This window comes from Silurus meridionalis, chromosome 21 (genome assembly GCF_014805685.1).
Source record: "Silurus meridionalis isolate SWU-2019-XX chromosome 21, ASM1480568v1, whole genome shotgun sequence".
Classification (NCBI taxonomy): domain Eukaryota; kingdom Metazoa; phylum Chordata; class Actinopteri; order Siluriformes; family Siluridae; genus Silurus; species Silurus meridionalis.
In genome coordinates, this window is record NC_060904.1 from 18,023,311 (window position 1) to 18,035,537 (window position 12,227).

The 12,227-nt window shown below is 42.9% G+C and overlaps 1 protein-coding gene across 3 annotated transcripts in view; it reads left to right on the forward strand.

The window, feature by feature from the left end:
- The window catches only part of LOC124403797 (SREBF chaperone), a 28,057-nt gene that overhangs the window by 6,769 nt on the left and 9,061 nt on the right, over nt 1-12,227 (forward strand). For 2 of the 3 annotated variants that reach the window (XM_046877569.1, XM_046877571.1), the window contains 15 exons: nt 581-693; nt 1,061-1,155; nt 1,504-1,602; nt 1,837-2,049; nt 2,137-2,495; nt 2,661-2,807; nt 3,615-3,816; nt 4,279-4,394; nt 4,816-5,269; nt 5,425-5,510; nt 5,611-5,693; nt 5,824-5,990; nt 6,218-6,298; nt 6,432-6,638; nt 8,632-12,157. In XM_046877569.1, the coding sequence (XP_046733525.1) occupies nt 581-693; nt 1,061-1,155; nt 1,504-1,602; nt 1,837-2,049; nt 2,137-2,495; nt 2,661-2,807; nt 3,615-3,816; nt 4,279-4,394; nt 4,816-5,269; nt 5,425-5,510; nt 5,611-5,693; nt 5,824-5,990; nt 6,218-6,298; nt 6,432-6,638; nt 8,632-8,877 (2,668 nt within the window). In that variant the 3' untranslated portion in view covers nt 8,878-12,157. Of the gene's footprint in view, nt 1-580; nt 694-1,060; nt 1,156-1,503; nt 1,603-1,836; nt 2,050-2,136; nt 2,496-2,660; nt 2,808-3,614; nt 3,817-4,278; nt 4,395-4,815; nt 5,270-5,424; nt 5,511-5,610; nt 5,694-5,823; nt 5,991-6,217; nt 6,299-6,431; nt 6,639-8,631; nt 12,158-12,227 lie in introns of those variants that run through there. The other variant, XR_006928952.1, reaches the window with a different exon arrangement.

The following is a 12,227-nucleotide window of genomic DNA, read 5'->3' on the forward strand; positions in this document are numbered from 1 at the left end:
TGCGACTTGTTAATGAGTGACTAAATATCGGCGAGTGTGAAAGCGGCGGGTTGAGAGGGGATTCCCCTAGGGGATGAGGAGGGCGGAGCTTTGCCTGCATTCACCAATCAGCACTGGTACAGCGGTACTCGGTCAGTGGTGTGAGCTGGTGACATCCACTCATATATACGAAAAGTTTTTTTTGTCTGAAAATGGTCAAATCTTTCTCACACACACACACACACACACACACACACACACATGACCTATTGATCAGAGTTCCATGAAGAGCCATACTTTCTATCACCTGCATGTGAATGACCGTGAACCCTTGCATTTTAACCGTCTGTGCTGCATTTTGCTAACAAAATAAATTAAGTTAAAAAAAAAGTTTGTAAACACATACTTTAGTACTTTCTTGTGCTTAAAATTATTTTAATTACTTAAAATATATTTATACTTATACATCACATTATTTCTACTGCATGTTTCGTCCATCTGTCATATTTTAATTTATTAATAAAATAACATTTCTATTTTGTTTATTTTATTTTAATTTTTACAACTTTTCAAATTTTGCACATTTCACACATTTGCACAGGGAGATCTTCCCATATCTCGTGGTCGTGATCGGGATTGAGAACGTTCTGGTCCTCACCAAGTCCGTGGTCTCGACTCCTGTGGACCTGGAGGTCAAACTTCGAATTGCACAAGGTAATAATAATAATAATAATAATAATAATAATAATTATTATAATAATAATAATAATAAAAAATGATTTACTTTTGTGTGTGTTTGTGTATCATATCCTATAAGTATGTATAATAGAATTCCATACCCAGGAGGAATAAAGCAGTGCTGGATATCGATGTTCTCACAGAAAATATTCACACTTTGGACACAGATTTGACATGTTTACTGAGAGTGCACTCACTTTTGTTGTCAGTTGTTATGGTAACAGTCTGTCAGCATTATAAGATTATTAATGAGCCTGATGTGTATATGACTGTAAACATGTATTTAGTTGTGTAAAAGGTGTGTGTGTGTGTGTGTGTGTGTGTGTGTGTGTGTGTGTTTTAGGTCTCAGCAGTGAGAGCTGGTCCATCATGAAGAACATGGCTACTGAGCTGGTCATCATCCTGATTGGATACTTTACTTTAGTTCCTGCTATTCAGGTAACACACACACACACACACACACACACACACACACATAGCGGTGTTGTAGACACGGGTTGGGTCGTACTTAATCATTTCTTAGACCTGGTTGTAAAAATTCCTTGATAAGCAGCTTTACACATCCTAATGGCTTTTATTTATAGATCATTATAAATCCATGTTTCCTGATGCTTGAGTACGATTAACCTGTTAAATCATCACTGCAAACTAGTATTTAACTAATGTTGAACTTGGCAGTAATTATGTTAATGATATGAAAAGTTATTGGAGTGAACACTGGATGTCGCTGTTGTCTAAAAAGCATTATTTTCCCTTCTTTAATTAATTTCTCCACTCATCGTGTAGGAGTTCTGTCTATTCGCCGTGGTGGGTCTCGTCTCGGATTTCTTCCTGCAGATGTTCTTCTTCACCACCGTGCTCTCCATTGACATTCGCCGCATGGAGGTGAGGGTCTCTTTCTCACACACGCACACGCACACACATTTGTGTTTGGGTATTTCCAGGCAAAACTGTAATCAAATACATCAATAATCAGCAATAATACTCCACAAACACCTGCACAGGTAACACCATGTAGTTCTCCATCATCACCACCATCAAAAAATATGTTTATATGTCTGTGTCTCCTTCTTAAACACACACACACACACACACACACACACACACACACACACACAGCTGGCTGATCTGAATAGACGTCTCCCAGCCGAGGCAGGGATGCCTCCTCCTAAACCCGGCCCCCTACGCCATCGAGAAACCCCACCCCCTCCTCGCCCTTCTCCCCACACCATCACGCTTCAGGCCCCGGCATTTAGGAACCTGCGCTTACCCAAGAGGCTGCGCGTGATCTACTTCCTGGCACGTACGCGTCTGGCACAACGCATCATCATGGTGAGACGACTGGAATGTGTGGAGTAAAACTAACAATCCCTGAAACCATAGTCACTCATCATAACCTCTGTGTGTGTACGTGTGTAGGTCGGCACTGTGATCTGGATCGGGATTTTGGTGTACACCGACCCGGCCGGTCTGAGGACCTACCTGGCTGCTCAGGTGTCTGAACAGAGCCCTTTAGGGGAGGCGGGGCTTCCTCCTCACCTGGGTGTGGCTCCGATGTTTCCAGGTGGAGACCCAACCAGCACCTTGAGTGTACTTCCGGCTCCAGATCCCACCCCTGTGCCCGAGAACCAATCACAGGGAGCGGCTGCCCCAGGTCCTGTCCCATTGGTCAGCCCTCAGATCACATGGGGTTCAGAGGATGAGGAGGTGTGGAGGCGGCTGTCGTTCCGTTACTGGCCCTCACTCTTTGGCTACTATAACATCACACTGGCGAAGAGGTGAGCACACTCGGGGTGTGTGTGTGTGTGTGTGTGTGTGTGTGTGTGTGTGTGTGTGTGTGTGCGCATCAGTATCTAGAGAAAGTAACACTATGTATAGTAACACCATTAAAAAAATAGTAACCTATTAACATGACAGGTGTTTGTGTGTGTGCACATACGCAGGTATATCAGCATCCTGCCCGTCATCCCCGTCACGCTGCACCTGAGCCCTCAGGAAGCCATCGAGACACGACACCCTCAGGATACCCAGCATGCACCACGGGTCAGCGCCAGAACCACGCAGCTCCAAACCGACCTCACACTCTACAAGTCAGTGTCTCAGTCTCTTCATCATCACCACCATCATTATCACCATCGTAATTATCATCATCACCACCATCATCACCCTCATTATTGTACAAATCGATCCCAATTTATATATTTTCTATTTATTGCTATAATATCAAAATGTAATTGTAAAAAAACATGAAATGGGTTTAAAAAAAGATGACAACAAATGAAATGAATTATATTTGTTAGAATTTATATATTATGTTACTGAAATTAATAATGAGGTTGTGTTACTGAATAATTATGTAATATTAGTTTTTTTATATTAGGACTTTTTTTGGCTTATCCAACCACAGTTACTGGAGTCAGCGTATTTTTGCATTTATTTAATTTTTTTGCTAATTTTATTCAGTATTTGTTCCCGTTTCTCGAACTGGTGATGGTAAAGTGTTGAGGCAGATGTGGTAAATCTCTTTAGCAACAACAGAACAAATTCTGTAAGAGGAATATTTATTCTCTTACAGCACATGTGGGAGAGGAAAAGAGGAAGCGTTCTGGTGAAGATTCAGATTTCAGAAATAGACCCAAATCACTAAAATATGGGACGAGGTGGCGAGTTTGGGAATCCAGAACTCAAATGTACAAGAGAAAAAAAGAATAAACATTTAATGGTTTTTAGAATTATTATTATTATGTAAATTTCACATTCCGTAAAATTGGTTTATGAAGATGAATGAATCTCTTCTCCAAACACCCCCTTTTGTAACTTAAGATTGAATTGTTTGTAATGACTGATGCTAAAACTGTGGGGTTTTTTTGTTGTTCTTTGTGTGTGTGTGTGTGTAGGGTCGCTGCACTGGGTCTCTTTGCTGGGGTTGTCCTGGTTCTCCTGCTCTTCTGTCTCTATCGTGTCCTCTGTCCTCGTAACTACGGGCAAAACGGAGTCCAACATGGCCGCCGTCGCCGTGGAGACCTGCCCTGTGACGAGTATGGCTACTCGCCACCAGTCAGCGAGATCTCACCACTACTGCTGAGAGGACATAGCATGGTATACACACACACACACACACACACACACAATGAAAAATCATGATTATAAATCAGTGTTAAACAGTAATGAAGTAAATATATTTTGTTACTGTAGTTAAGTAGCTTTTTCTCGTGTCTGTATTTTACTGAAGTGTTTCCATTTGGGGAGATTTTTACTTTAACTTCATTACATTTTAAAGTCAAATCTCTTTTTTTTTTACTCAACTACATTTAGTAAAATCGATCGTTCTTTTTTATTTTTGAGGATAGAAGTCAATCAGTGTTTGAGTCATTAATATCAGACTATTAAAATATCAGTCACATTCAAGTCTTTTCATATAAACTGAGGTGATTAAGTAAAGATTCTAAATCAAGTACATTTGAAGGGAAATACTTTTGTACTTTTACTCATTAATAAAGACTCTCTCTCTCTCTCTCTCTCTCTCTCTCTCTCTCTCTGTTTCTCTCTCGCTCTCTGTAGGATATTGAGTGTTTAGCGAGTGATGGTATGCTGCTGGCCAGCTGCTGTTTAGCAGGACAGATTCGTGTTTGGGACGCACAGACCGGGGACTGTCTCACTGTCATACCTAATAATGGGTATAAACACACACACACACACATGGAAAAATATATATATACACACACACACACACACACACACACAACCACTCTGTAGTTAATGACATCGTTTCAGCTGTACTAATTTGCTCTTCATTTCTCTATTTCTCTCCTTTCTGTTTCGCCTATCTACTTCTCCCTCTGTCTATCCTTTTGATTTTCTTTCTCTCTGTCTCACTTCTGTTTTTCGTTTCTCTTTGTCTGTCTTTTTTTGCCTGTCTTACTTCCCTTTCTTTTTTATTCTCTCTTTCCATTCTCTTTCTCTTTTTTCTCTCTCGCTCTTTCACTCCTTTCTGTTTCTCGCTCTCTTCTGTCTGATTTTCTCTTTCTCTATCTGTTTCACCTCTGTCTATTCCTTTTTTGGTTTTCTCTGTCATTCAACCTCTCTCTCTCTCTCTAGTTTGAGGAGGAGCAGCAGTAGTGGATGTTGGGATCAGCGTGACGGCTGGGATCACTACGACCCTGACTCCTCCCACAGGGCGGAGTCTGGCACCACGTCCACGCCGGTCAGCGAGTATGCGGTGCGTCGGAGGCCGACCCGCCCCGCCCTGTTTGTGGACCAGCCGGACCTCACGCCGCTGATCGACACCAACTTCAGCGAGATGCCCCCCTCACACGTGCCCTCCGACTGCGGCTTTGACTTTGGAGGCCTGGTGGAAAAAGCGTATAAAGAGCACGAGGCCACGTCGCCGACGGCAACCGTGCCCACACCGCCTCCCCTGACTCCTCCCACTCCCCCGGCCCCGGCCACTGAGAGGCTGCGTGTACCATCGGGAGACTGGGAAAGTTCAGTGTGGTCCATGGAGCTCAGAGGAAACCTGATCGCTGTAGGGAGGAGCAACGGCAAACTGGAGGTCTCTCACACACACACACACACACACACACACACACACACACACACACACACACACACACACACACACGCACCTTTTTTTTATTGGTGAAAAGACAGGGAGAGCATGTCAAATGTACACAGGAAATCTGATGTGTGTGTGTGTGTGTCCTTCAGTTATGGGATGCTGTGGAGGGACTGCTGCGGTGCTGCAATGAAGACGGATCCTCAGGAATCACCGCCCTGGCGTTCCTTAACAATAGGCATGCTTAACACAACACACACACACACACATACACACAAACTCTGTTTTAGCATACATCTATATATCCTGATCTTTGCTGGTGTGTGTGTGTGTTGCAGGATTGTTGCCGCTCGTCTGAACGGTTCTCTTGATTTCTTTACCGTGGACATCAACAAACCGCTGGGTTTACTGCAGCACCGAGGTGAGACACACACACACACACACACACACACACAAACAGTGTCTCCTTAAGCCCAAATGGAGTGGTTTGATCAAGACGTGTTTGTTATAAGGCACTCATTTCAGTATGTGTGTGTGTGTGTGTGTTCCAGGACCCCCGAGTCATAGCAGTCTGCCGCCTTCGCCCTGTTACAGCAGCGACGATGCAATTAGCTGTCAGCTAACACGCTCAGTTCAGTGCGCTCACCAGAAACCCATCACTGTGCTCAAAGCTGCAGCAGGGCGAGTCGTCACTGGCAGCCAGGACCACACCGTCAGGGTAAACATCTATCTCACACACACATACACACTTTTTTAGGAAAATTGGCCTGTCACTAGGGGACAGTATGGGTCACTCCCCAGAGCTTGATTGTTCTATCTTGCTAGCATGACTAGCACTCACCTTTACCTGTTCACCAGAGTCTGTAGACTCATAGCTGCTGCTATAGCATTAACAAATTCTTTTTTGTCCCAGGATGTTTATACAATTTTGTTGTTGTTCTGCAGGTGTATCGTCTGGAGGATTCCTGCTGCCTCTTTACTCTGCAGGGTCATTCAGGTGGCATCACTGCAATTTACATAGACCAGGTGAGCATGATCTGAACCGCCGCTTGACCCTGGCCTCCCAACCTGTCTACACTACGTGTTCCAGAGTGTGCACATCTAAACAAATTAAAACCATGTGTGTGTGTGTGTGTATGAATATGTGTGTGTGTTGTAGACGATGGTCCTGGCCAGTGGGGGGCAGGACGGTGCCATCTGCCTATGGGATGTCTTGACGGGCAGTCGTGTGAGCCATGTTTACGGTCACCGAGGTGATGTGACATCACTGGTCTGCACGACTTCTTGTGTGATCAGCAGCGGGTTAGACGATCTCATCTGCATCTGGGACCGAAGCACCGGCATCAAGCTTTACTCCATACAGCAGGTCCGCCAAAAAAAAAAAAAAAAAACATGCTGCGATTTCCTGTTTTTATCAATAATTACAGAGTGCAACCTGTAAGAACTCGATTCAGTTCCGGTCAAAGCAATGAGGCTCATTAACTACGTCAAAGTGTCACGTCTTTAGCTTATAGCTAATGTAGCTAACACGTCCCTGAAGTGTGCTCAAACACTAACAGCTACATCAGGTTTACTGGGGAAGGGGTGTGGCCTAAAGTCTAAGGGTTGAAGATCTATGTGTATTTATTTAGCCAATTGAGCACTAAAGTAATCGCCTAGCAACACCGTGGCAACCATGCCGACTTCATCCGAAACCCCAAAAACAACCATCTAGCAAGGCCCTAGAAATATCACTATGATACCATGGAAACCACATAGAAATAACCTAGCATTCATTAGAGCACTATAGTATAAACCAACACTCTACCAACCACATAGCAACCACCTAGACCTCATCTCAACACAACACTAACTACCAAGAACCCACATAGCAACACCTGTCACTATAGTAACCACCTAGCAAGCACTAGACTTCATCACAGACAACACCAACCACCTAGAAACCACATAGCAACACCCCAGGGTTTGATTTGAACGTTGTAGTGTTACCACATAGCAAACTAGCCTGTGATACCATAGCAACAATACCAACCACATGAAGTACCATGACTACCACCTAGCTAAGCCCCAGCTACTCCTTAGCAACACTTCAGTATTTCACGAAATTGTTCCTTCGCCAGATGTTGTGTTTTTAAGGTGAGGTCTGCACAAGGAAGTTATAGACTTCTGTTATTTGTTAGCATTGAAAGCTTTGTAGCTTTTGTAATACAAGAAGCTAATTTGGCTTCATTCGCGGTGAAACGTGTTTCTGAGCCTGATATCTCGGGCTGGAGCTGAACCTGAACATAGGTGAGATGTTTGCAGATGGACCCACGCTGCTTACAGTGATGTGTGCAGCTGTTCTGTGTGTTTGCAGATCAGTTCCTGTTCTCCCTCCTGCTCTTGTCGATATTGTTGCTGCTTCGGCTCAGCGCTATGCAAAAAGGTTTTAAAGCAACAGAAAAACTGCCTTTGGTTGTCTAACCCGAAAAAAAGGCTAAACACGCTAACAACAATCGAGAACCTGTAGAGATCTAGCTGCTTTAGCGCAACTCGCATAACATCATGCTAACATTTCTCTCTAGCGCTCTGTGTAGAATCGAATCATAGCTGGACCTGAAATTTCAACTCGCAGCCTGCGTAGACACTAAAGTCATAGTTTGCCAACATAAAAAAACAATCAAATGTCTGTAACATTTACGCAAAATGTAGTCGAGCCGAAGCGTCTGCGTTCATTCATTTTCTGTAACATCAGTTTAGTTAAAAAACGCGCTCGATCTAGTGCGCCATTGTTTCCATAGTAACCCCACAAACCGTTTTAACGATCTGTGAGGACGAACGTGATGTAAAAGGAAGGAGTCTCCAGTTTCAATGTAACATTTTAAGTTGTCTTTTTTGATCTTTTAAGACCTTCACACACGTGACGGTTTTATCGCGTACTACGAAGTCGCCAGGAGGTGTTCCAACCACTGGTTGCCATATTTATCGATCAGCCCATACAGCTTACCGTTATCCGTCTAGTACGCTGTATCGTCTGCACGCTAGATGGTAGTCTCAACTTTTCGTGTCCCACATTTTTGGACACGCCCACACCTGGTTGCTCATGTCGCAGGAAATTGCTAGATTTTACAGTAGATGAATGATCTCTGAACGCTTTGTGAGAACGCAGCGCAAGTGAAATTTCTTTCGACTACATTTGCGTTAAAGAGAAAGTAAATTCTGGCTGAATCGTTTCTTTAACTGCTTTATTATTATTATTATTATTATTATTATTATTATTATTATTATTAATATTCTTCACAATCGTGTGTGTGATACAAAGTGCGAGTGTACGAAGCTCAATCCCCTCAGCTTTGATTTTCTGGTGTCTCCCCCTGCAGGAAGTGGGATGCGGCGCAAGCCTGGCCGTGATTTCCGAGAGTTTATTGGTGACCGGAGGTAACGGCTGTGTGTCTTTCTGGGACCTGAATTACGGGGACCTGCTGCAGACGGTGTATCTGGGGCAGAACAGCGAGGGGCAGCACGTACGCCAGCTCCTTGTCCTCGAGAACGCTGCCATCGTGTGTGACTTCGGCAGCGAGCTCAGCCTTGTCTACGTGCCCTCCGTATTGGAGAAGCTGGACTAAACACACACACAAATGGATGTTTGGAAACGAGTGTGTGTGAGATGAACTGTTGTCTCCGCTTGGGCCTGATCAATCCCGCATCAATGTTTTTACTTCATGGTTCCTTCAGGAAAAGCAGGAAATTGCAATTTGGACAGAATTTGTATGTGTGTGTATGTGTGTGTGTGTGTGTGTGTACAAGCTTTGGGTTTTTTTTTATTTAAAAAGAAAATGCCAGTAATAGGAGAGAAATAGGGCATGATTTTGTGTGTGTGTGTGTGTGTGTGTGTGAGAGAGATTGTGTAGCTGCTGTTTTTTTTTTTCTAACAGAAGACCTTTAGAGCTTTTTTATATTTTTTTTGCTAGAAAAAGTCTTAAAATAAATTAAAATCGCAGTGTATTTGTACTTCGCAGGGCGACGGGACGCTAGACATCGCTGCCTGAAGACAGAGGCGTGAGTGTGTGTGTGCGTGTGTGTGGGTGGGTGGGGGTTGTAGAAGTTTACATAGAAAATACCTGCTGATATGTGTGCGCGTTTGTGCGTGTGTGTGTGTGCGCGTGTCGATGAGGCTTACTGTAACGAGAGGACGTGTAAAGGAGGAGTGCGGCGCGAGTGTCGAGGGAGACGTGTCACTTTTTAATATTTAAAAAGCAATTGATTATTTATTAGTGATAAATTCTAACCGTTTTACGGAAATACTAAACTTTTATTATTTTATTGTCGGGTTTTTCATGTGTAAAAAAAAAAAGCACTGACTAATTGCAATTTCATTATATTATAATGTTTATTCGGACAGCGAGGCTCTGCTTTCTTTCATCCTGAACGTGAGTTTCTCCTTCTCCAAACGAAAACAATGCACTGTAGGTTCAAAGGTTTGTGGACACCTAAACATAGGATTCCTGCTTTTTTTTTTTTTTTTAACATCCCATTCCACATTTGGTCCCCTTTATTATCTAGCTGTTAAAATAACCTCCACTCTTCTGGGAAGATGTTCCACTAGATTTTGGAGTGTGTATGTGAAGATTCATTCAGCCACAAGGTACTGAAGTAGGTGATCGTGATGCTGGAACAGGTTTTGGGTCTCCTAGTTCGCGTAAGTTCACGTGAGTTAACGTGTCCTATACAATTGTGTGCCTCCAGGTTTGTGGGAACAGTTTGGGGAAGAATCACGTGCGGGTAGAAACGTTGGGTTTTACCGTGAGATACGGCATGAAATTGTTTCGGATGTTTTTGACGGCACGGCCGAATCCGATCTGATTTATCATCCTTAGATCTACATCGCAAACATCCATCACATACAGCAGGATTATTTGAACATGATCACTTTGCTGCACCTGAAATCTGCGCTCGTATCCTGATTTATCTGCCCAACACGTGCTTTTAATTCATTCTGAGTAAAAATGTACTTTATTTTTATTTTTTAAACGATTGATATTGATGGCGTCTCTTCACTGATTTATCGGCCCGTCCATATCGGTATCTTTCTCTGTATTTGATCATGTTTTTTTGTTTATTGTAGAAACAGCTACGAGCAGCTCGTGCCACACTCGGAGGTTAGGGACGTACCGGTTATCAGTTACGGTGATCTTTATGCTGATGGTTTCTACAGGAGGATCGAAGCTGACCTTCTCACCACAGCACAGGTTCGAGGATAATAACGACACACGTGAGGAAGGGACATGGGTTTGTAGCCAAACTGGACAGATTTTCTTCCCTCTCTGGAAAAACAGTGACTGTTAGCATACGTTTGTTCGTTAGCACGAAAAAAAAATAGCTGCTTAGCGCAAATCTGTTCATTTGCTAACGCGGTTGTTTGTACATTCGAGGCATTTTCACGCTGCGATATTAACTATGTTGTAGACAGAGCAAAATGTTTCCCTTTTATTTATTTCATTTTTATTTAAGTTTTTTTTCTTTGAGTTCTGGAGATCGTCCCAGAGGGCGCGGTTCCTTTCGAAACACTACGTGTATAAATGTAAAGCGTTTTGCTGGTGAAAGAGCAGAACATTTCTGGTATAAAGCTTCTTTTGAAATTTTCAGTCTCACGCCCTTACGCACCGAGTAGAAACGCACAAATACGCCACAGACGTGTTCAACTGTTAGCAATATGTGAATGTAAACATTAAGCAGAGTTGCTACATGGACAGGTTTGGGTGTGAGTGTGTGTGCAGGCGGTTAGATTCCAAAGCTGTGCAATTTGTTGGCAGAAATGTGAACGTTTTTTATGTTTCTTTTTCTGTGGGTTTTTAGACGACCTGAGGGTGAGAGTAGCACAGATACTGGGGTTATTAATGATGATGATTAAAAAAAATGTGCTATGACCAAAAAGTTGCTTTCTGGTGACCGGGAAGGATTTAAAGGTAAACCGTTTCCTGGCACTTGTGTGTTTGGTGTCTAAAGTCTCAGTTTTACAGGTGTGTGAAATGTACCTTCCATTCCAAACACCTGGACCAGGGCCTGATTTGGGGTTGATTTTCTAAGAATTTCATAAATAACAGTGACATCATTATCATCATCATCATCATAATAATTACAGCCATAACAATGCACTTTTTAAGTTCAGCACAAAAAAAATCGTAGTCTTTGAGTCCAGTAGTTCAGATCAGCTGTAGCTAAATAACTGACCAATCCGGTCACAGAGAAAGAGGTTTAAAACATCTGGAAAACAAACTAAACACAGATTCAGGTCTCTCTTGTGTAATTCAGGGCCCACAACCAATCAGCTGTAGGTCGTCTTGGTGCCAAAGATTTTCTGAGGTACCAAAAAAATTGCACTGGCACCTTTTGGACCAGACGAGTGGAGAAAACGAGATTGACGGAAAAATTACCGTACACTTTTCTGGTGCTGAAGACTTGTGAGGACATTCTTCCGACTGGTCGGAAAAGTACATTATTTGGTTTCCGATTGTAGAAAATTGGGAAGTACAAACATGTTTGGGGGAGATATCATATCACTTTGGTTCTACGTCAGTTGTCTTCTGACACCTCATCCAGAATGCGGAACCTTCATGTAACGAAAAACCAATCGGAATGTTTTTTTTTTTTTTACTGATACTCCAGGTGTTGAATTACATCTGTGCGGTCTGTAACAGGTGGAGGTCTGATTTAGACAGTAGTGCGTCGTGTTGAACAATATACAGATTTTTCACCTTCATCGTCCCAAAATAACACCCGAATGCTGTAACGTCTCACGGTATGTAAAGTAAAGAGATTTAAAGGAGGACGTTGTAACTAATATTCTATTTTTTTCCATCAGGGAAAAGATCTTTGTACTAATTTGTTAATAAAATATCTTGGTTATTCGCCTGTCCGTTGTTGGTGTTGTACAGCTACAACTCATTTCATCTTTTCTCACATGACCGGAATCAAC